We start from the raw sequence: 25,469 nt of genomic DNA, 5'->3' as shown, positions 1-25,469 counted from the left end.
GCATGTGCATTTACGAGCTCGTCTCCACCTGATGCACGAAAGTAGCTGTCATTAGTTGAGAGAAAATGTAGCGCAGGAATGCTCACTGGCAAATTGTGAAAAGGGACTTAAGACCCTTTATGTAATCCGCATCTTTAAGCGTCGGTTTACCGAACGTCTAGCATCCAGTGCATTTCTATTGAAGAAGTGACCTTGTAGCATTTAGTAATACTGTATGGCCACATATTTAGAGAGAAATACAGCTTTCAGCTAGAGGCCCCCCGTCTTCTGCTGCGAGAAGAAAGAAGGACAGTCACGAAACTCATGTTGTATGTCTGATACACTAGATAGCGCTCACAGTTCAGGCTGTGCGCATGATTGAAAAGGTGTGGGTAACGCCATGTTAAGGCAACGATCAGAGAAACCTGCGGAGTATACTGGCGCAGCTGCTGTTTATTCTAGCCGGGAGGCAGAAACTCGTGTCACTTTATTTCCCGCAGTTACCTTACCGATGGTCTGTTTGAGGCCAGTATGTTTCAGTGAAATCTCTGCACAGGGGACCTCAAGATGAAGATCGCGCCAGTCCGCAATTATAATATTATGTAGGGCTTACACAATATCTAATCGACAAACCGAAAAAAGATGCCTTGCTTACGAGAGCGAGCGTCTCATTTAATTCCTCTTCCTCCTCGTCTCTCTATTACCTTTCTCAGGAGTTCCTCACCCTCCTCCACACTGCATGTTTCAGCTGCGACTTTCCAACCATTGTCGTCCCTGAACGCACCTCCGGTTTCGATGAGCTTGAGTAGGCAGGCTTCGAGAAAATACGACCTTCTGTCGAATAGCTCAACGATGATGGCCACAGGTGTTGGCATCCTCGACATTAACCAACGAGGACGGGCCCCTTGAGTCCAATATGCGTAAGTGGAAATTTTCGCACACTGAACACAAGGGACTCGTCGTCGACACTTTCGAAAGTCGGAATTTTCGATCGTCAGCGCATCTGATAAAAATATTTGGGTCCATAGGAAACACAAACGATGCTTCTCACACAAAGAAATATTGGTTTTAAAGCACCCAGAACAAATGTCGATTTATCAATTATTCAAATAAACCGTTCCACAAAAAGCAATTATTAGAATAAAGGCTAAATCGATTAATGGTTAATGAATAATCGCTTAAAAAGTTTAATCAACCATCCCTACTCTACCATAGGCGCTTCATCGATGAAATTTTTCTTGTCTGGACGCACGACAAAGCAAATCGCCCTTGGTTTGATTCAAGAGTTGAATCATTTCCGTTCATCTATTAAGTTCTCGCGGCAATTTTCGCGCACTTTGTAAATTTTCTGAACGTCACCATCCTTATTTCCGAAGAATGACTTGCCAAAAAGCTGTTTCATATGGCTGCCGGAAAAAAAAGGGTCTCAAGTTCTTCGTTTACTTTGTTAGAGTCTATTTTGTTGTAATCACGAATGGTTTTGTTTGAGACTCCCGTAAACTGCAAGGGGATATTGGAAGTAAGCTGCAGTAAATTGCGATCACTGAAACCATTCAAGAAGACGATGTAACTAACCGTGCGCACAAACGACCCCCCTGGCTTAGTCAAGGCCGCCCTCTAGAGATGGTTTCTTCAGCTCTCCATGCAATGTCGCAGTGTGACCGAGTGTAAAAAGCAAGAGTGGCGCTTTCGACACTGGCGCGAAGCAGACGAATAAAAAGAGGATATAAAGAGCCGGCCCAGCGTACGGGTGTTTTCTCTTTGCCTCAATCCCTGCTGATATATATATATATATATATATATATATATATATATATATATATATATATATATATGTGCTCACGGTCACTGAACCCATAAAACCACCTTTTTGCAGCTTTCAATTTCAATTTCTGTCTTTGTGGCTTTTTCTCTTCTTAATCTGCTTTGCATTTTGTTTTGTGTTAGCCATTACCATTGGATAAAAATGTTGAATATTTGGGCTTTAACATTGTGCTTTCACATGATTTGTCATTAAACTGGATTGAACATACATTGAAATAAATAGATAGATAGATAGATAGATAGATAGATAGATAGATAGATAGATAGATAGATAGATAGATAGATAGATAGATAGATAGATAGATAGATAGATAGATAGATAGTCAACCAATCCTTCGCATTGTAATAAGGTTTTTGTCTTGCGACGAGGTTGATCACATGGCCATGTTCACCTACCTCTACCTTTGCGAGCAGGTGTCGTATGCGATGCGCGGACGAGGCATCATGGAGCAGCCAGTCGCTCAGTCTAAGTGCATCCCCTCAACGCCCGTCATCCATCATGACTTCTTGCTGCTTCTGCTGTGACACCCGCAACGGATCGCTTGCCACAGCCGTGGCATCAATTGTAAGTACAGGTCGAGTACCATCTCACTACGGCTGTGTGGCAGAGTTGTTCGTGTGCAGCGAACGTTGATCATATGGTCGCTAGAGATGAACTGCAACAAAACTTATGGCTTATTAGAGCTATGAAACAAGAATGTTTCCCAGAGCGCTCGCGTAAATTTAACTATTGACTTGTGCAATAACAATACGTGCCGACACTTAAAGCAAGAAGGAATAGTTATATCACATATTAAACCGTGAAGGAAGGATAAGTTAAAGATCCTCGGGGGAAACGACAAGTTTCCCAAGTCAGAATTCAATATTCCCTAGGTTGTTGATAACTTGATATCACCTCTAATACAGTTCCCCGATTAGTGGAGTACGGAAGTTTCCCTAAGTAGTGGCGTTGCACGCTCTTGAATACCCCGCTGAATGCTGTTGAGAAAGCATTATTCAAAACTAAAAAAGTGTGAGATTTTTAGGCAATCGTCTATAAGAGTTTAACGCGATAGTGATATCTCGTTCCTAATGCGTAATTCAGACACCTAGCACATGAAACCTTTTCAGATTTGCTATGCACCCACTGCGTGGCCTTAAAAGACTAGGCATTACACTGTGTCTTGTGTAGTGGGAAGTGGGTGACTGGCTCTAAACCGTGAATGAATGAAACAACCTTTTGTTGAAATGCAGCCAATTGGTGGTCCGGGCCGAACCACTCATATGGAGTATGGAAGACCTTGTCTTCAAATAGCCTCCCTGGCCTGCGGAGTATCTCAGGGTTGTCTGTAGAATCGGAGCTGAGCAGCCTTGTACGCCATCACTCTCGGAGAGGTTCTGGGGAGTCTGTTTGCTTCTAGGACACCCCCAGAGCTTGTGGCTTGGGGAGGCCGCTTCTATTTTACAGGCTCCACATATAAAGTTTGGGTTAATTGCTGGAAACATTCTGTGCAGCAGAACAGGGCTGGCAAAAGAACGAGTTTGTAATTGGCGCCAGTTTATCACCTGTTTTCGATCTAAACTTTGGTGAAGCGGAGAGAAAATACGCCTCAAGCCACGATGATACTTGGTATGTTCTGTGTAGCTGGAGATCTTGTATTTTAACACATGTTCGATTTCGGCAGCAGCATCTCCGACTAGGATAACCTTGAGCTGCGCGGCAGGTTAAATCTCGTGACAGCACATGGACCGCCGCAATCGTGTTGTAGGTGGCAGCGTTTGTGTGCAGGGTACCAGATTAGATATATTTTACGTTCCCCCGGACCCATCAGTTCCTGGCTTCTTGCTAGAATTTTTAGGCACTTAGCGAAATGCGTCCGCATGCTAAATTTCCATTCGCGACCTGTGAGTCGCTTAGAATGAAGCTATGTTTTGTGAAAAAGAGAGCCATGACCATGGCCACCTCTTCAAATTCCTCAATGCGTGTCGTAAATGCAGTTTCTGGTCGCTTCTACGGCACCTAGAACATGCGCTCTCTTTTTGGAGTATGGGCTTGCATCTACGAACAGAGACTTCTCACTAGTCCTGTGTGTCTTGAGCAGCGCTTTTGCCGTGTGGCGTCTGCGTTCTGCGTTCGTGTTGGGGGTTGATATTTCTTAGAAGCGGGTTTATCAGGATTTTGGAGTGGATGTGGGGGGGAATGTCGCATTCCTCGCCATGCTGAACATGGTATGCGATAGCGAATTTCACTAATATGTTCCTGCCTGTTTTCGTCACTGACAACCTTTTTAATTGTGAGACGCGTTGGGCTTCGTCAATCTCGTCTAGCGTGTTGTGAACACCTAGTTGCAGGAGTAATTCCGTACTTGCATATTCTGGGACGCCTAATACTTGTTTGTACACTTTCCTGACCAAGGCGTTAATTTAATTGCTCTCTGCAGTGTGATAATTGTGGAAAGCCGCTACGTACGCAACATGGCTAATTACAAACGCCTGTATTGGGCGCATGAGTCTAATGACCTTGCGTTGAGTAATTTCGAGCTAATTAGTGTCTTTCAACGTAATTGGATTCCAAATTTGTGACGCATACTCTAATTTTGATCACACGAAGGTGTTTACAGCAAGCGAGCGTACCTGAAGAAGAGCATGACGGAGTCTTCTACGCAAGAAGCACAACTTCCTAAATGCCTTCGAGCATATCTCTGTAATATGTTTAGTCCATGATAACTTAGCAGTAAAGGTGACTCCAAGGTACTTGTAACTGTCAGCTGTTTGAATTTGAACGCTGCTGGATTGGTACTCAAGTATTATTGAGCCTTTTTCCTAGTGATTCCTAATAAAACTGTTTTCTGTACATTTAGCTGGATATCCTAAGAGTGGGACCAAGAACTTATGTTATCAACCGCTTATTGGAGCAAATATTGATCGCTACCAGAAGTAATTTTTTTAAAAATAACGCAGTCATCTGGAAACAGCCTTACGGACACTGAGAATGAATTTCCCTCCGTAAAATTATTTATCTATACTAAAGATAACAACGGCCCCAAAACACTACCCCGCGGCACACCCTATAGCCAACAGAAAGCACTCGGGAATGGCTACCATCATCATTTACGAATTGTTGTCTGTTGCTTAAGTACGATGCCATTCACTTAACGAGATAATCCGGCAGACGAATCAGTTCCAATTTGTACAAAAGTTTTGAATGTGACCCTTTATCGAAAGCCTTACAAAAGTCAAGAAATAGCATATAAACTTGGCCACCTTTATCAAGAACCATAGAGATTTCATGAGATTTTATGTACGGTTGTTGCTAACTGCGTTACTGTCAAAACACTTGCTCGGAACCCATGCTGGTGAGGTGACAAAATGTTTTTCTCGCCGAGGTATGCTCTAATTTTTTTGCAATAATTATTTGTGAAATACCGCTGTTATCTGCGCCGTGGTGACTATCTGGTGAAGCGTTTGATTTGGGTGGGCTGATCAATCTTGGTGTCGCATAGAATGGGTATGTGCAGTGCATAGAGCCGTTAGATCCTCGGTTAACTGATTCTCTTTTCCCTTGTGATCGAGTGTTAACTTGCGAATGGTGTGCCTCTCTACCGTTTTGGTATTTGTCGGGTCTAAAAGAAACCAAAACAACGTCCATGTTTGGGAAGCTCCGAGCTGCCTGTACGTGTCTCTACATATCTGTTTCCATTGTTTTTCGTTTAGTTCACTGCAATAAGCCTCAATGTTCCTGTTTAGTGGCGCTACATTTTTTCGTAACCCTCTTTGGTGTCCCAGCTTCCTACGCTGTCTTTGAAGTGATTCGTTCACCTGGCATAGGTGTATACGCTTACTGTCTAGCCTGTCGATGAGCTTACTGTCTAGCCTGTCCACCTGCTCTTCCTGCGTGGCCTGCCGGGCGCTCCTTATTACGTTTTCAGTCCAGCTCTTTAGGTCCGATGTTGGCACGGAAGACGACTGTCATCTTAGCTCTCTGAATTCGTCAGAGTTAACAAGCCACTTCGTTCGATTGGATGACCGAGTGGCGTCGTTCTCGCGTGATATGGTCGCCACAAAAATTCTGCGGTCACTACCCCGATCTTCGAAAGTGCTATGCCACATCGCTCCCGAGTTCACCTGTCTGTTCCCGCACAACTCTTGATCGCTGTAATTATTGCTACACGCCAATAGATTTTGTCTTTTGTGTCAGAAGGAACACTAAAAACTCAGACAGACCATCGCTTCTTCACCAGTATGCAAACCTTCGCAATTTCCCGCTGACCGAAGATCGCTTACTTTCAGTTTTTTTTCTTAAGTGAGCCAGTGGGCGACGACCGCTGGCGAGTGACAGCACACAGTCTCTCATATTCACTAAAATGTCAGAAGCCATGCTTTTAAGTTTCCGTTGAATCTCGTGTGGTAGCGCTAAAAATAAATGCGCTCGCTGTCAAGTTGTTTTTTTACTTCATAATTCGCATTTCATTTTTTGTAGCAATATGTAGCAACTAAGCTAGATTTAGAAAAATAAAAGCAAACCAAGATACCTTTGCCAATAAAATTAAAAAAACCTATCGTCCACAAGTGGGATGCCAAACTGGGTCTTTTGAGTGGGAAGCGAGCATTCTACCCCTCAACCACTTCGGGGGAACTGCACGCGCTCAAAACAATGACACATTGCACACTTCCCGTTCCGTCTTGGACACTCCCGTCCTGGCCTCAAACAGTAGAGAACAAACCCGAGTATTATCATAGATCCTTTCCTTGGCAGTTTCCTGCTTAAAAGTTCGATAGACCTCTAGTGCGGACTCCTTAATCATGCCGATTCTTCACATATAAGTCTCAGCTTCCTTCACCTTCTTCTTAACCGATAATTCTTTTTGGTTTGGCGACCTGCTGTTTTCTAAGTATTTACCAGTCAATTTTGTGGTTCGCTTCCTCCATTTTGTATCGACATTCTTTCTGTACAAGTAGCTGAACACCTTCCTAGCCCAACGCTCCTCCCCCATTTCTCTCAATCGCTTCTCAAATTTTATATTGCTGCTAGCTTTCCTGCCCTCAAATGATGTCCATCCCATATCACGTTGTATTCCCTGATTGGTGTTTTCCCGTGTGCTCCTAAAGCAAGCCTATCTATTCCACATTGCTTAATTTCTAATCTTGCTTGATCTTCTGGTCTCATGCACAAGACCGCATTGCCGATTGTAAGACCAGGAACCATGACCCCTTTTCATATTCCTCTGACAACATCATACCTATTGTAATTCCACAGTGCCCTCTTTTTCAACACCGCTGCATTCCTGTTACCTTTAGTCGTCACGTATATTTCGTGTTCCTTTAGGTACTCGGCCCCTTTGCTTATACATACGCCCAGATATTTGTATTTATCTGTTATCTCTAGCGTGACCTCCTGCATTCTAAGCTCACTACCTTCGTTGTCATTAAAAATCATGACTTCTGATTTTTCCTTACTGAATCTGAAATCTAACCTATATTCCTCATTACCGCAGATGTCCACCAATCTCTGCAAATCTTCCTTATTGTCGGCCATTAGCACTATATCATCTGCGTACATCAATGCTGGTAGTGCCTGTTCAATGAGTTTTCCTTGTTTGATGAAAAAAAGGTTGAAGACTAGTCCACTTCCCTCTAATTTGGCCTCTAATCCTTGTAGGTACATCATGAATAATATGGGTGACAGGGGACACCCCTGCCTAAGCCCCCGTTTGACCTCTGCAGGCTTGGATACCTGTTTTTTCCACTTTATAACTACGTTGTTACCTTTATAGATATCCTTTAAAAGATTAGTGACTACATGTTCTACGCATAGTGCGTCCAGTATTTCCCACAATTCCTCTTGAACCACGCTATCGTACGCTCCCTTGATATCCAAAAATGCTAGCCACAGGTGCCTGCGTTCCTTTTCTGATATTTTGATGCACTGCTTCAGTGAGAACAGATTGTCTTGCAACCTCCTGCGTTTCCGAAACCCATTCTGCAGTTCCTCCAACACCCCCTCATCCTCTATCCATGCCTGCAGTCTTTCTTTTATAATCTGCATCGGCAGCCTGTAGACCACTTATGTCACTGTTGTAGGACGGTAGTTGTTTATGTCAGCTTTGTCCCCCTTTCCTTTATATATCATGCTCATCCTGCTAAGTTTCCATCCATCGGGAACTTCACCATCGATTATTAGTTTCCTCACTGCCTCTCTCAAAGCCTGCTTAGGCTTCGGACCTAATGTCTTTATCAGCATAATTGGAATAACATCTGGGCCTGTTGATGTACTACTAGCAACCCTTTTCTCAGCTCTTTCCCACTCTCGTTGCGAAAATGGAGCCATTGCGCCACTTGATTCATCCTTGTATATTGTGGTGCATAAAGCACTTCTTTGTTGAAATTTTTCTGTCACCCTTGTTCTTATATGTTCAATAGCTTCGCACCCTTCTAGCCTAGCACCTTTAGCTGTAGATATAAACCTCTGCTCTAAGCTCGTCTCATTTCTTAGGGAGTTTAGATGGTTCCAAAATTTCGCAGCTGCCTTTCTATCTTTCTTATGTACTTCTGCCAGCCACTGAGCTCCCTTTCTTCTGGTCTTTTCATTGGTCAGAAGGGATGTATCCCTTCTACAGGGTAGAAGGGTTTCCCATTTTCTTTCAACATCATCTGTCGGTTCCCCCCGCTGCTTAGCATGTCTGTGTTCCCTAGAGGCTTGCTGACGTTTTGCTATGGCTCTGTTAACTTCCTCGTCCCACCAACTTTTCGGTTTGTGTCTTCTTTTTCGGGGCACGCGTCTTAGCAAGCTCTAGCTTAAACAGTCTAATTAGGTTCGTGTATGTTCATACTGCTTTATTATCCTCCGTGATTACTTTCTCAATTTGTTTAGTGACTATTTCAATTTGCATTTCTGGATAAAAATTTTCCTGTATTTGCTCCTCTTGTCTCCTTTCCACTTTCACTGCTCTTCCAAAACATAGCTTGATACGTTTGTGATCACTACCCAGACTTCTGGAGCCACCTTCATCTATGTGCATTCCCCTGAGCTTATCATGCATCCTATGTGACATCAGTGCATAATATGTAGTCGACTGCAGCCTTCCTACCTCCCATGTTATTTGCCCTTCACACTTCTCGGTACTGTTGCAAATGATTAAATCAAGCCTTTCACATATATCCATGATCATTTTGCCTGTCGGGTCGGTATACCCATCTATATCTTCTATTTGCGCATTCATATCACCTAGTATAATTATCTCGCACTCTCTTCCTAACTCCTGAATGCCCTTTAATATACACTCTACTATTGTCTGGTTTTTCTCTCTGGCCTTTGCTCCCGTCCACAAGTACACAAAACCAAGGAGTGTCATTTGACCTGCCACTTTCCCTTTTAGCCATGAATGTTCCTTGCACTCCTGCTTGACTTTTTGCCAGTCTGTACTTTTATGAATGAATGCCCAATTACCACCCCCCTTTCGGCTGCTTTCTGTTTCATTACGATATTCCCACGCATAGTCCGGATTGTTCGGAGGTTCTTCCATATGCCTGAGTTGTGTTTCTACAAAACCGTATACCATCGGCCTCTCTTCCCATGGCTGTTCTTCTATCTCTTCCCACTTTAGCCTGTTCCTATCACCCTGCAAGAAATACTGTCGGTCGCAAGCGCCACCACACGGCGCTTGTTTAAAACTGAAGGCAGGCACACTCTGCTGGGAGCGCGAACCATTCCTCAGGCATCTTTCTAGAGGAGGCGTTGATCGAGCCCGGCTTGATCCCTTGCGCCTCCTTGCGTATGCCCCTCAAACGCCGACGCCGAGAGGCGCATTTGACGCTTTAGACGCTTAGACGCGAGCATACGCGTGCCAGTGGTTGACACTTTATGAAATGCGTGTCGTATAAGGCTTTAAACGAGATACGTGCACTATCTCTGTTCCTCGGCAACGATGATCATGATTAGCGCTGAGAGGAGAAACGCGGTAGTTGACAGAAGATGTCTGTTTGACCACCGTGTACGGCCCAATGAAGCGACTGATGAATTTGTCGCATAAGCCGGGAACGCGTTGTGGAGTCCCTAGAAGAACTGCGTCGCCACGGAAAAACTCTCAACATGGTGAGACGAGTCGTAGCGAGATCTTCGAGTGTCTAGAGAGAGGCCGGTGTTAACGCAGGCCTGGTGACGGCAGTGTGCGAGACGAGATAAAAATTCTTCAGAGAAAGGAGCCGTCGAAGGTGCAGGGGCCGAAAAGACAAAGACATCCAGAGCGAAACTCGGTGAGCGACCATGGACGAGAAAAAAAATGTCAAAAAGCCGGTAGTGCGTTGAGCAGCCATATTATAGGCGAATGTCATGAAGGGCAGAATTTCATCTCAGTTCGTGTGGTTGGGTTGAATGTACATGGCGATGATGTCCGATAGGGTCCGATGAAACAATGCAGGTACCACCTGCGTTGGTATGCAGGTGATACCTAGAAGTCGTGTTGTGAACAGTGTTCGAGGCACGCGAAACTTGCTCGACAATGGAAGAAAGAAAGACTTTGCCACGATCACTCAGGAGAATGCGTAGAGCTCCATGACGCAAAAAGATGTGGCGAAAAAAGAAATCGGTGACCTCAGTGGCAGTCCAAGATGGTATAGAAGCTGTTTCGGCGTAGTGGGTAAAATGGCCGGCGGCCGTGAGAATCCAGCGATTTCCACTGAATGATACAGAAAGAGGGCCATACAAGTTGATTCCAACGACTTCAAAAGGCGGGGTGGGACAAAGAAGAGGTAGCGCTAGGCAAGCCGGACCAGTTGTCGGTCGTTTTCGCCGTTGGCAATAGACACGTGGCGCAACGTACTTAGCAACGGCTGAAGAGAGGCCAGGCCAAAAACAACGACTCCGTATTTTTGTCGTAAGTCTTGTGATAGCCTTGATGAGCAGCGGTTGGATCATCATGAAAGGCTCCCAGAACATCACGTTGCAGAGAACGTGGGATGACGGGTACCCACTTGTAGCCATCGATGTGGTAAATGTAGCGGTATAAAGCACCGCCGGCAAGCTTAAATTGTTTTAGTTTATGACGGAGTCTGGCGTTTGGAGGAGTAGTAGAGCCGGTCAAGCGGTCAACAATGGTGCGGCAGTATAGGTCAACACGTTGTTGTGAAACAAGGACGAGTAGGTTAGCAGGTGATGAACTTAGCGCTGCGATTGGAGAGGTGCTGTCATTTTGGAGTATCGATGGTGAGTGGCTTCCGCTGGGCAAAGAACAGCGCGATAGATCATCAGCATCTTGATGCCTCTTGCCAGATCTGTAGGCGTCATCGAAATCATACTCCTGCAAGCAAAGCGCCCAGCGACCGAGGCGACCCGATAAGTTTTTCAACGATGAAAGCCAGCATAGGGCGTTATTGTCGGTAATGACGGTAAAATGACGGCCGTGCAGATATGGTCGGAATCTTTGCACTGCCCAAGCAACAGCGAAGCACTCCTGCTCGGTGATAGTGTAGTTTTTTTCTGGAGAGGTAAGAGCGCGTATTGCGTATGCAATGACAAGTTCGCGTGAGTTTTAGTCACGCTGCAAGAGTACCGCGCCTAGACCATGACTACTTGCGTCGGTGTGAAGGATGGTGGGTGCGCTTGGATCTAAGTGGCACAGTACCGGATCCAACGTGAGGGCTTGCTTCAATGCCGTGAAAGCGCTTTCACAGTCTTCTGACCGAACAAAGGTCACGCTACTTGCGAGGAGTTGATGGAGCGGAGACGCAAGTTCCGCGAAGCCACGTATGAAGCGTCAGAAGTGAGAAGCTAACACAAGAAAGCTGGGCAGGTTTTTCAACGTAGTGGACGAGGAAAATCGAGGACGACGACAAGCTTGTCGGTGTCCGGGCGAATTCCTTCATCGCTTACGAGGTAGCTGATAACCTTCATTGTCTCGTTTGCAAAGGTATATTTCTTGGTATTAAGCTGTAGACCGGCTTTTGCGAGGCATGTGAGGACTTAGTCAAGACGTTGTAGATGCTGCGAGAACGTGGATGAAAACACTACTATGTCATCGAGATAACACAGATACGTTTTTCATTTCAAACCACGCAATACGCCGTCTATGATGCGTTGGAAGGTGGCGGGCGCATTACAGAGTTCAAAAGGCATCACATTAAACTCGTACAACCCATCTGGCGTTGAAAAGGCGGTCTTATCTTTATCAGACTCCGACATTGGTATCTGCCAGTAGCCTAACCTAAGGTCGAGGCTAGAAAAATACTGTGCGCACTGTAATGAATCCAGTGCATCGTCGATCCGAGGGAGAGGATAAACTTCCTTGCGCGTTATTTTGTTTAGCGCATGGTAATCGACGCAGAAACGCACTGTCCCATCTTTCTTTTGAACGAGAACAACTGGGGATGATAAGGGACTCTAGGAAGGACGTATGATGTTGCGTCGTAGCATGTCTGAGACGTTTTCCTCGATGATCTTGCGTTCTGCCTGAGACACGCGATATGGACGCCGATGTACAATACGAGAGCCGTCAGTCTGGATGCTGTGAGTAGTGGTGGTAGTCATGCTGAGGGCGGGTGTGTTCACGTCAAATAGAGAACGGTGTCTATTTAACAGGGTGAGCAAATCTTCAGTTTGATCAGGTGTTAAGTCAGTGCTTATGATTGCCGACACAGGTGTGGAAGAGGCATTGATTGGAAGTGATTGTGACTTTGGGACATCGTTGTGGTTGTTGTTCGGAAGAGTAACAATCGCAACAGGCTCACTGTCGACCGCGCAAGATACTGTTGATCCACAGTGGAGCAATAAACACTCGGGTGTTTGATTCATGGTGGCTAGGTAGGTAGAACCATCGAAGAAGCGAAAAAGTACTGGTGTGATCACAATGCCCCTACGTAGGGTATGGCCGTAAGGGAGAATTAGCACGTCACCATCCAGAATGTCGGTGCAATTAACACTTATAATTTCTTCGATGTATGGCCGAAGTACATAATCTGACGTGGTGACAAGGCGGATGCGTCCCTCGTGTTCCAGCGGAGAAGAGTCAGTGGCATTTAGATGCAGGAGGCGCTGATGAAAAGATATGAAAGCCGACGAAGAATACAAGAAATCCCACCCCAGAATGAAAGCGTGGGTGCACTCATGAAATATCGCGAAAACGATGTGATGACAAATGCCTTCGATGCAGACATGAACGGTACACTGCGCAAGTGGACGAATGAGAGCGTTGGTCGCCGCATGGAGAGGTGGGCCGCCATAAGGCGTGGTGACTTTTCGAAGGCGGGAACAAAATTCCGCACGAATAATCGAAACGGCAGGGCCAGTGTCTACAAGAGCCTCAATGCATACACCTTCTACATACACTACTATCCGATTCGACGGCCGCTCTGGAGGAATTGTTAGCTGTCCAGTGGATACAATTTCGCCTCCTAAAACTGCATTGGGGAGTTTTTCGCGTGGGCGTTCATGGAATGGGAGGCGGACCGCAGAGGCGACACTGAATGGCGACCTGGCCAAGGCGACCTGTGGCGAGACGTACGGGAATTCCCAGGCATGTCAGTAAGGTAGGTAGGAGACGGTGAACGTCTATAGGATGATCGGGAGGGTGGTCGTAGGTAGTTCATGGTCGGACGGAATGTTCTATGTTCTTCAGGAGCCTAGCCGCGTTGCTCGTCTTGTTGGCACCTTCGACAAAACCGACCGATATGTCCTCGATAGCCGCAGTAGTAACAGATTGGTTGAGGTGGGCGCTGAGATGCGTAGCAAGGTGGTGCACGCACTGGGGTTGACAACGAAGCCACAGGCGTATGGTCTGCTGGTGTAGGCACAGAAACGGTGGGCGCGGCAGAGAGCGCGGCAACTTCGGCGTACTTGCACGTCTGGCACACGCAGGGACTGATGGAACACGTCGGACGCGATGCGTACGCGATCTCTTGTTTGATCAGGTCTCGCAAGCTGTCTTTTTCAGAAGGGAAAGTATTTTCCACAGCGCAGGAAGAGCAACGATCATGAAGCTCTTCACGAACGATGTCGCTAATAAGCGCACGCAAGTCAAGGGGTGCAGGCAAACGAATGTCAGTGACATTGGAGCAGAGGCGAAGAAACTGAAGCTCGCAAGTCGCTAACAGATGATTATCACGTCCTGGGTGGTGGCAGGATTTTGCGTGGCGAGGGCTTCAAAGGTGATGGTGTTAATGCCTTTAATAATGTGGCGTATTTGGTCATTCTGAGACATGCCGTAGTTAACGTGCTTGCATAGTGCAAGGACATCGTCAATATAAGATGTGTGAGATTCACCCGGCAGCTGCGTGCGTTCAGCGAGCTTCTTCTTTGCTGCCTCAGTGCGAACTGTAGGGGCACCAAATATTTGACGAATTTGCTGCTCGAAAGTGTCCCAGTCGGAAAGATCCGGGTGGTGGTTCCAGAACCAAGTTTTCGCAACATCGGACAAGTAAAATAGAACGCTGCGCAACCTCTGTGGATTGTCCCACCTGTTCAAATCGCTGACGAGGTCGTAGTTTTTGATCCAGTTATAAACCTCATCGCCTCGGAGACCGGAAAACACAGGTGGATTACGCAGGCGAATGTTGTTGGGCGGAGCGGGTGGCGGTGGCTGCAGTAGGACAGAGACGTGGGATGCGCCAGGGTTTTCTTGGGTCGCCATGGCTCGGGGTTGTATGCGACGACACGAGCGGAGCTCCAGAGAGAACGGGCGAGAAGACTTGAGGAAACGAAAAGCACCGTTCACCACTTGTGGGGAACCGGTTTATTCAGCCAGTCTCGAGATAAATCACACTGGTGATGATATCTACAGATGATGATGTACAGGTGATGATGATATCTAAAGAGAATGAAGGTTCAGTTGCTTGTCGCGCTTACAATATATATATATATATATATATATATATATATATATATATATATATATATATATATATATATATATATATATATATATATATATATATATATATATATATATATATATATATATATATATATATATATATATATATATATATATATATATTGCAAGGGAGTTTAATAGCGACGCCAGGTAGTAGGTAGGCAGCCGGTACTGACACATTTGCTCGGGCAGCCCAGCGTCTACAGCTCGTGCACACGCTCGCGCTTCGCACTCAGGGATGGTCCCACTAGTCAGTGCCTTGCGAATTCCCCACTACAATACCCCGGCGACGAAGACGAGCCATCCTGGCGACTCCAGGTGACGACAGAACAGGAGGGTCGCAGCAGGGCTTGAGGCGACTGACGTGGTCCGTCTCACGACCAAGGCGACGCTTGTCTGTGGACGGCTTGAGCGATTCAATCACATAGGTGATAGAAGAATGGTGCTGTATGACAAGGTAAGGGCCAGTATACTTCGGTGCAAACTTGGGAGTCAGTCCAGGAGAGTGGAAAGGCAGTCGGAGCCACACGAGAGAACCGACGGGGAAATTGTCCTGAACAAGATCACGGTCATGGCGATTTCTTGGAGGGCTTGATTATCGGCTGTGAAGGACCGTGCAAGCTGACGACAATCTTCGGCATGTTTGGCCATTTCAGAAACTGGGCTGAACTCGGAGGCATCAGGATTATATGGCAGAATTGTGTCGAATGTGCTGCATGTGTCACGACCATATAACAGAGAAAATGGAGAAAAGCCTGTTGTTGATTGAGTCGCCGTATTGTAAGCGTACGTCACGAAAGGAAGAACAACGTCCCAATTGGAGTGGTCGGAATCAATATAGAGGGTTCTGTTGAAACGTTCCGTTAGGCCGTTCGTGTGAGGGAGGTAAGCTGTTGATGTGCGGTGTACCATACGGCATGAATGTAAAAGCTTCTGCAGAACTTCGGACAAAAATACGCAGCCCCTGTCACTCAGGAGCTCCCGTGGTGCACCATGACGAAGAACAAACCGATGCAAGATGAAGGTTGCAACGTCACGAGAACCAGCCGAAGGTAGCGCAGCCGTTTCGGCGTACCTTGTCAGATGGTCGGCAGCCACAATCACCCATCGATTACCACTAAGAGAGCACGGTAGTGGGCCGTAAAGTTCAATCCCAACACGATCAAATGGGTGTGCAGGACATGGTAAAGGCTGCAGTTGACCGGGTGAATGAGGAAATATCTTGTGCTGCTGACACAGGGAACATGAGCGAATGTGTTTGCGTACAAACGTGTGCATACCCCGCCAGTAATAACGTTGGCGGATCCGTTCATACGTCTTTAGCGCACCGGCGTGTGCGTGTTGCAGCTCAGCATGAAAATATTCGCATATATCAGACAACATATGGCTGGGTATGACTAGCAGCCCTTTACGACCCACCACCTGGTAGTTGCGACGGTATAGCAGGCCATCCCGTATGGTGAAATGCGTTACTTGGCGGTGAAGAGCGCGCGGTTAACCGGAAGTTGATGCGTCAGAAAGCATATTCAAGAGCGAGCCAATCCAAGGGTCCTTCCGCTGTTCGGATGGCATGTCTGTGACGCTGACGGTAGAGAGGGAAAGGTCAAGGGCTGATATTTCCGTATCATCAGATTTCACGGGTGATCGTGAAAGCGCATCTGCGTCAGAGTGCTTTCGCCCCGATCGGTAGACGACGCCTATGTCGAATTCCTGGAGGCGTAGTGCCCAACGTCCGAGGCGACCTGAAGGATCTTTCAGTGAAGCCAACCAACAAAGTGCGTGATGATCAGTTACCACATCAAAAGTTTGGCCATACAAATAGGGGTGAAACTTGATTAACGCCCACACAATCGCCAGGCACTCTTTTTCCTAACAGAATAGTTGGCTTCTACCTTAGTGAGGGCGCGGCTGGCATAGGCGACCACATAATCCGTAAAACGTGGTTTGCGTTGCGCGAGTACTGCACCAAGACCGACGCCACTTGCATCCGTGTGTACTTTAGTCGGCGCAGTAGGGTCGTAATGACGCAGTACGGTTGGTGAGGTAAGGAGTTGGCGCAGTGTTGCGAAGGATTCATCACAGGCTGCTGTCTAATTCGAAAGATCTGCAGGGCTGGCAAGAAGTTTGGTGAGCGGAGCGATCATAGAAGCGAAGTTCCGGACAAACCGACGGAAATAGGAGCACAGGCCCACAAAGCTCCGTAGTTCCTTAACTGTAATTGGCTTAGGAAATTCGGCAACAGACGAAGCTTGTCAGTGTCGGGAAGGATGCTGGCTTTTGACACGACATGACCAAGTATGATGGGTTGTTTAGCCCCGAAGTGACATTTTTTCAGGTTAAGCTGAAGCCTGGCGTTTGTCGGGCACTGTAGAATCTTGCGCAGACGAGTGAGATGCGAAGTGAAATCGGGTGAAAAGACCACAACGTCATCAAGATAGCACAAGCATATGTTCCACTTGAGACCGCGTAAAATGCTGTCCATCATTCGCTCAAATGTGGCGGGCGCATTGCAGAGTCCGAATGACAATACGGTAAATTCATAGAGACCATCCGTTGTGACAAATGCCGTTTTTGGTCGTTCAGACTCAGCCATTGGGACCTGCCAATAACCTGAGCGAAGTTCAAGCGAGGAAAAGAATTGTGCACCTTGGAGACAATCGAGAGCGCCGTCTATGGGGGGAAGAGGGTAAACATCTTTCCTCGTAATGTTGTTTAGGCGCCTGTAGTCTACGCAGAACCGGATTGAACCATCCTTTTTTTTGACGAGTACAACTGGTAAAGACCAAGAACTACATGAAGGCTTGATGACTCCACGTTGTAGCATGTCGTCAACTTGTTCTGCAATTACGCGACGCTCCGCCGGGGACACAAGATAGAGCAGCTGGCGCAAAGGAGTACTCTTCCCTGTGTCAATTGTGTGCACAACGGTGTTCGTTCTTCCTTGCACCGGTTGGGGAAAGTAAAATGATCGCCTGAATTCGTGCAACAGAGTAACAAGCTGCTCTCGTTGAGCCGGGGCGAGATGGCTGTCAATAGAACGGTGAAACGCATCGGATGACACAGTGTTCGAGGCAAAGTGAGGAACCAACGCGTTCAGCTCCATATTTGGCTTGGTGTCGAAGAAATCAGCAGGCAGGATAGTACCTTCATCGATAAGCTGAATGTGGCTGAGCGTCTCGTTGCAGCGCAGTGAGGGGGCACGAGTTGGGATTAGAAATAAATATTCCGGTAGTGTCTTGACAAAGCTCAAGAACGGCGAATGGTAGCGATGTGTGGTGGCGGCCACCGAAGATGTCAGATGGTGCGAATAGGACGGTAGCGTCAGAAAGTGAAGCACAGCAGGCAGGGACAAACTGAGCGCTGAAAGGAGGAAGTGCTATGACCGTCGCGACGACAAGGTTAGCCACACTAGATACGACCGCATCAACAGAAGGCGCATCACGGAACGGTAACAGCTCCACTTCAGCCCGAGCGCAGTCCACGACGGCGTGATGACGTGATAAGAAATCCCATCCTAGGATGACATCGTGAGAACATGAAGCCAACACGTGAAATTCAATGATGTACAACACGTCTCGAATAACCACTTTTGCCGTACATGCCGCGACGGCCTCAATTTGTTGGGTGCTCGCAGTGCTAAGAGAAAACACGGGAGAAAGCATTGTCACTTTACGAAGAGAGCGGCAGAGTTTTTGACTACTCACAGATATCGCGGCATCGGTATCGATGAGTGCAAGTGTTCGTACATTTTCGCCAATTACATCGATAAGATTGGCGGGAGACGGGCGAGGACTTGAACGATTAGACGATAACGCAGCTCGTGCCTCCGGAGCAGCGGCAGTTAGTTTTTCATCTCAACGGAGGTGGGTCGTCGACGCATAGGCGATACAGAACGACGACTGGTTGAAGGGGAAGGCAAGCGGGAAGTAGAACGTCGAGAAGCGGAGGTTCGGGTGCTGGAAGCAGCTTGCGCATCGCGTTCGTGAACTTCAGGTGGCACGTGAGGCGCGTGGTATGGAGGCCGAAACGAGTAGTCAGCGTATCTTGGTGCATTAACTGATTGATTTGTGGGGTTTAACGTCCCAAAACCACCATATGATTATGAGAGACGCCGTAGTAGAGGGCTCCGGAAATTTTGACCACCTGGGGTTCTTTAACATGCACCCAAATCTGAGCACACGGGCCTACAACATTTCCACCTCCATCGGAAATGCAGCCGCTGTAGCCGGGATTTGAGCCCGCGACCTGCGGGTCAGTAGCCGAGTACCTTAGCAACTAGACCACCGCGGCGGGGCTTGGTGCATTAACTACGAAGCGCCGGCGACATAGACGTGCAACGTGACCTGGAATTCCGCAAAAGTAAAATATGGGCCGGTTGTCAACAGTGCGCCAAGGATTTCCGCCGTGCTTGTGTGTAGGTGGAAACGGCGCGGTGGAAGGTCGCACACGTTGTGGCGTATACAGTGGCATACGAGGTGGAGGCATTGCCGCAACAGCCGCATAAGTCAGTGGCACGGCAACAGGTGTTGGTGGAGAGGCAGACGTAGGTAATGGCAACGCCTCGGAGCCCTGCTCCTGAATACCCTGTCTGATTGTCGGCGTTAGGCGGTTCGTTGGTGCTTCGGAGGTCGGCAGATACAGAAGACACGAAAGCTGTCGTGCGACCTCTTCGCGTCTTTTATCAGCTCCAGCAGGGTGCTGTCACCACCGACGGCCAGGGCAGCGAGAGAGTCGTCTGCTGTCGTCGACCTCCGAACTGACGCACGTTGTTTCCGAATCTCTTCCAAGCTCTGGCACAAGGTCACGAGTTCGGATACGGTACTTGGGGCCTTTGCCAGCAACATTTGAAAGGCAACATTTGACGTCTTTAAGATAAATTGGGACATACTCCAATTTCGAGGGGTCGTCCCACTTGTTGGCGGCGCTCACTTTTTCGAACAGCTGCAACCAATCTTCCACATCTTGGTCCTCGGTGCCGCTGAAGAAGGGGGGATACCGTGGGCGCAGGCTGGTAGGTACGATGACCAGTTGAGATTGGGCCGTGCTTTGCAGGGTGGTACCTTGCTCGGTCGTCTGATCAGGCATTGCTGATGCAGTGGGCAGCTTTCGGCCTCGAAGTTCCAAGTTTTTTGCGTACCCAGCACACTTCCACCACTTTGCAAGAAAGTTTAATAGCGACGCCAGGTAGTAGGCAGGCAGCCGGTACAGACACAAATGCTCGGGCAGCCCAGCGTCTACAGCTCGCGCACACGCTCGCGCTTCGCACTCAGGAATGGTCACAGTGCCTTGCGAATTCCCAACTACAATATATATATATATATATATATATATATATATATATATATATATATATATATATATATATATATATATGCAGAAGAATAAGTTCGGTTGCCGCAAGGTTATAAATATGAAAGTAGATGCGTTTTCACATAACAACTGTTTATTGTGCCGACGTTTCGACGGGAACCCCGTCTTTTTCAAGGCATAATAATATTTACACATGTTCCGTGTCTTCTTATAGCCTGTCGAGACAGGAGGGAAGGGGTCAAAAGAAAAGTAAGAAAAGAAAAAAAAGAAAGAAAAGAGGGAGAGAAAAAAAGAAGAAGAAACACCGAAACAGGAAGAGAAACATTAAATAAAATATAGAAAATCTAGGAGAAGAAGCAAGACCAACACGGCGTAATTAGAAAGGAGCTGCATCTCAACAGAGTAGGGCAGAGGTAGATGAGCAATGTCATAATTGTCAACAATACCTCCCCCGCACCCACTCTTCCCCAAGTGGGCAGTGTGCCGCCGTTCTTATATTTCACCTTTCCGTGTAGTCTGCTGGCGGCTCGTTCCTCTTTGAAGTTTAAAACAAGTTAATGGGGAGAGCTTAAGCGCTTCGAGTGCGTACTGGTGGCGTCGAGAGGAATGTAAAAGCCGGTGATTGAGGCGCCGCCATCGATATTCATTATATGCAATGGCTCCTTGTCAGTAAAGGAACAGAATGTGCGTTAAAAATTAAAGAAGAAAAAAAGAATAGGGGGGGGGAGCACTGCACGATATCCGGGACAGTCACCACACAGTTGCGGCTCACTGGGAAGACATGCGCGCATGTATGAAAAAGTCAACGAAACCACCTAGCTGTCAGCTCCTTGTCAGTGAAGGAACAGAATGTGCGTTAAAACCTAATGAAGAGAAAAAAAAAAAATGAAAAAAGGGGGGGACCGTACGACATCCGGGACCACTTATCTGTGCGTTCCGGCTGTGCTTGATGAGGCAAATCATTTCTATGTCGTCATATGCATAGGCCAAAAGCTTTGTTAGCGGGTAATAATATTGCCGTAATGAAACCGGACTGATTAGAGAGAAGCGTTTGCGCCATTTAGCGGTCGTAACGCTGACAGAGTGCCTAGGTGTTCATTTATTCCGGATTTTATCGTGTTAAATTTGTAGATAAAATAAGATTCCCGTTGTTCCCGTTCTCTTATTGTTCGAAAGTTGTTTTCTAGTAGTGTAACCCTGATGTCATCAAAGCTGTGGTCTTTTAATGTGCAGTGTTTTGAAAGTGGAAGGCCTGGCAGGGATTGTACATGTGCCCGATGGTTGTTGAATCTAATTCTAAACAGAGTGTCCATCTGGCCCACGTATTGCTTGTTACATACCCCACATTCCAAGAGGTATATGACGTTGTCTGAGTCACAGTCTAGTCCACCTCTTTTTTGTGCTTAAAATCCGAGTGGCTGCTTTTCGCCACTGTCGTTGTCTGCATGTGTTTGCATACCTTGCATCTGCTTTTTCCGCAAGGGTGACACCCAATTTGAGATTTCACACCTATCTTTGAATTTATTAAATGACCCTTTGTATTTTTCGGCCGTCTGTATACAACACAAAGAGGAGAAGTGAAAATTTTGGATAGTCGCACGCTCTGTTCCAATATGTTAAACTGTTTTCTTAGGACCTTGTTTATATTTGGTGGGTTGCTCGTGAAAGTTAATAGCAAGTTTTTGTTGCGGTGTTGGTCGGCGTTTCTCTGGTGGTTGAGAAGAATCTGGCGGTCCAGATTTTCAGCTTTTTTGATGGCGTCATCGACGATAGCTGGCGCGTATTCTTGATTAAGGAGTACTTCGCGCATATGTGTGCTGTTTTTGTGGAAGTCCTCGGTCCGGGAGCAGATTCGTCGGAATCTGTGCTTGCGAATAGGGAATACTGGTCTTGCAATGTCGCGGGTGGCAGCTTTTGAAGTGCAGGTATTGTTGCCTGCACAGGCAACAATACCTGCACAGTATACAGTCTCCCCCCCCCCCAATACAGTCTCCCCTCAATACAGTCTCCCCCCCCCTGTTCTTTTTTTCTTCTTTAATTTTTAACGCACATTCTGTTCCTTCACTGACAAGGAGCCTTTCCATAAAATGAACATCGATGGCGGCGCCTCAATTACCGGCTTTTACATTCCTCCCGACGCCTCCAGCACGCACTCAAAGTGCTTAAGCTCTCCCCATTAACTTGTCTTAAACTTCAAAGAGGAACGAGCCTCCAGCGGATTACACGGAAAGGTGAAATAGAAGAACGGCGGCACACTGCCCACTTGGGGAAGAGTGGGTGCGGGGGAGGTATTGTTGACAATGCTGGCATTGCTCATCTACCTCTGCCCTACTCTTTTGAGATGCCGCCCCTTTCTAATTACGCCGTGTCGGTCATGCTTCTTCTTCTAGATTTTCTATATTTGATTTAATGTTTCTCCTCCTTTTTCGCTGTTTCTTCGTGTTTTTTCACTCCCTCTTTTCTTTCTTTTTTTCTTCTTTTACTTTTCTTTTGACCCCTTCCCTCCTGTCTCGACAGGCTATAAGAAGACACGGAACATGCGTAAATATTATTATGCCTTGAAAAAGACGGGGTTCCCGTCAAAACGTCGGCACAATAAACAGTTGTTATGTGAAAGCGCATCTACTTTCATATTTATAACCTTGCGGCAACCGAACTTATTCTTCTGCAGATATATATATATATATATATATATATATATATATATATATATATATATATATATATATATATATATATATATATATATATATATATATATATATATATATATATATAGACAGGCATGGTGGTTGAGTGGCCATAGTATTGCACATAGTCAAGTAGATCCTCCGTGAGCAGTCACAACGTGGTTTATTTCGACGTTTCGGCCTAGATAGAGTCTGGCCTTCATCAGGATAATGAAGGCCAGACTTTAGGCCGAAACGTCGAAATGAACCACGTTGTGACCGCTCACGAAGGATCTACTTCATTATGTATATATATGTATAAATATATATATATATATATATATATATATATATATATATATATATATATATAATTGCTTTGCCTAGTGAAAACTATAAAGAAATTTGAATGGCACTTCTAGTGATGTATTACTCCGCAGCCTCTCCATTAAAGCTAGGAGGAACGCGTCAATAGGTTTGTAGAAACCACTTTTATCTAGGGTTTGAAGATTACTTACTTTCCGGCACACTACCCTGTACCAGTGACATGAAAAATATTCAAAATATGTTTCTTTGATACGATTTCAGTATATAAAAGTTATGAACGTCTATTGTTATAAAGTGTCCAAAATAATTGTCAAGCAATCCGGTTGACAAAACGCGAAAGTGCCGAATAAACATCACAATAATAAAAATATGTAAGTTTCAGACATTTTCATACTAGAACAATGACTTTGTCAATAATTCAGTGCCATGTCATTCAGCTACCTGCATTGTGGATTTTTCTGTCAGCCTCAGAGCAAGAAGCTGGTTCTGAAAAAAAAGTCAAGTGCTTAGCATGCACAGGAGAAATCAATTGGCTTTTTAAATAGATGGCGCCTCGTAGTCTACTAAATATGTGATATATCATCGATATGATAAATGAGTTAAAAAATTGGGTAGGTCCCACGCACAATGGGAATCAATGATATGCAAAGCACGAATAAGAAAGGTTGATATGTCACTTTAATATGAGCAAACGTAAAGAGGTGGAGGTAAATGATGCCGTACATGACTTCCGTGTCATGATTATCATGTTTGGATATGTTGCTCACCTTCGTAATCTATACACGTCAAGTGATACCAAATTTAGTATATGTGGAGTGAGCGAAACGGCCGTGAGCACGTTATGATCGTGATATGTTGTCATGTTCTTACACGACATTCGTGTCAAGATTATCATGTTTGCACCAGTCATATATTTCGTCATCCATTGACGTCACGTTACACCAAATTTGGTATATGTGGAGTTAGCAAAACGGACGCGAGCGCATCATGAAGGACCCAATATACTCCCACGTAGCGTTGACGCGTGCGCACGCTGGACACAGCGATGCTACGTTGGCAGAACGCGAGCATTCTATGGTGTAGCGCCAGGTGCAACCGGCGTGACCAACGTCCATCAGCATGGCCCGATGGCAACCAGCGCGAAATGCGGCATGCTGCATTTTGCACCGATGCGTTCCCAGACAACACTGCGTCTCCCTATTTTCGTGACGGAGGGACTCCATACGTGCTGAAACGCGCATGCGACAAAGCAACGAAGCACGGCGAGCGCCTGCGAGTATATGGCAGAACCGGCGCCTGGCATCGCAACGCCGGCTTGGCATGGCATGTAGTGATGTTGTTACATGACACGCATCTCATAATTATCATGTTAGCACCAGTCACATACCTTCGTCATCCATTCATGTACCGTAATACCAAATTTGGTATATGTGACGCTAGCGAAACGGCCACGAGCGCATCATGAGTGTGGCATATAGTCATGTTGTTGCATGACACGCGTGTCATGATTTTCATGTTAGGGTCTGTCGCTTGTGTTCGCCGCGCAATCATGGCACGCCGTACCAGTTTTGCAACATGCCATGTGAACGGATCCACCGCAAGAGCTGCAGGACCTTGAAATGTAAATCATAACATTCGTGACATACATGGCATGATTTTTATGTTATGACAAGTGAAATACGTTCTCTATACAGCCATGTTATCCCATACCAAGTTTCGTATCGATAGCGTTATCGAAACGGCCAGGAGAGCTAAAAGTCGTAGGCGGCTAGATAGATAGATAGATAGATAGATAGATAGATAGATAGATAGATAGATAGATAGATAGATAGATAGATAGATAGATAGATAGATAGATAGATAGATAGATAGATAGATAGATACGCTCAAAGTTGCCGAAGTTTGCTAAAGATACTTCGCATTTAAGAAACACTGATTAAAACAACTGATTGGGTCACTCTTGTGACAAACAGCAGCTAATTTACGGCGGCTATTACCCCCAGAGAACTGCCGCCACTCGTTTACCCGTCCCTTCCGTCCCCGCTCCGTCGGGCTGCCGCGGCCACAACTGACCCAACGGCTGACACGCACTCTCCCATAGAAAGCCGCTCGACGTGACAGGCCGTACCTGCGCTTCTTAATCCAGCGGCCATGGTTAGAGTATCTCGAGCGTGCAGCGGGGGCGAACGAGCACATCAAGTCACGTCACACGTGAGACATGAGCGCTATCTGGCCGTTTACTTGGAAGGCGAAGCGTGCGGTTTTGAGACGGACGTGCGCGCCGGCCTCAGAGGTGATAAGGTTCAGAACGCATGGTGACGGGTAGGTGCCACTACCGTGTCATCTTAGCAAAACGTTAGAAACACTCGCCTTTTCGTGCAAGCGTTGCATAGTCAGCGCAGCGTGATAAACTTTACGGTCCTTAGAATTACTTATGTATGCCTTTTCTAGTAAAGAGACACACATACAGAATAATCACGTGATGTTATGGTACCTCACATATGCGCAATAATTGCTT

General features: G+C 46.4%; 1 protein-coding gene across 1 annotated transcript in view; it reads left to right on the top strand.

Annotated features, from left to right (window-relative positions):
• The first annotated feature begins 2,218 nt into the window (after positions 1 to 2,218).
• The window catches only part of LOC119181018 (uncharacterized), a 219,213-nt gene continuing 195,962 nt past the window's right edge, over positions 2,219 to 25,469 (top strand). Inside the window, exon 1 of the mRNA XM_075890926.1 lies at positions 2,219 to 2,368. Within this exon, the coding sequence (XP_075747041.1) occupies positions 2,225 to 2,368 (144 nt within the window). The 5' untranslated portion in view covers positions 2,219 to 2,224. The remainder of the gene's footprint in view (positions 2,369 to 25,469) is intronic.

The sequence above is a fragment of the Rhipicephalus microplus genome, chromosome 3, assembly GCF_043290135.1.
Source record: "Rhipicephalus microplus isolate Deutch F79 chromosome 3, USDA_Rmic, whole genome shotgun sequence".
In the NCBI taxonomy this organism is placed as follows: Eukaryota; Metazoa; Arthropoda; class Arachnida; order Ixodida; family Ixodidae; genus Rhipicephalus; species Rhipicephalus microplus.
Note: the sequence above shows the minus strand (reverse complement) of the source record. Positions and strands in the feature narration are given on the sequence as shown.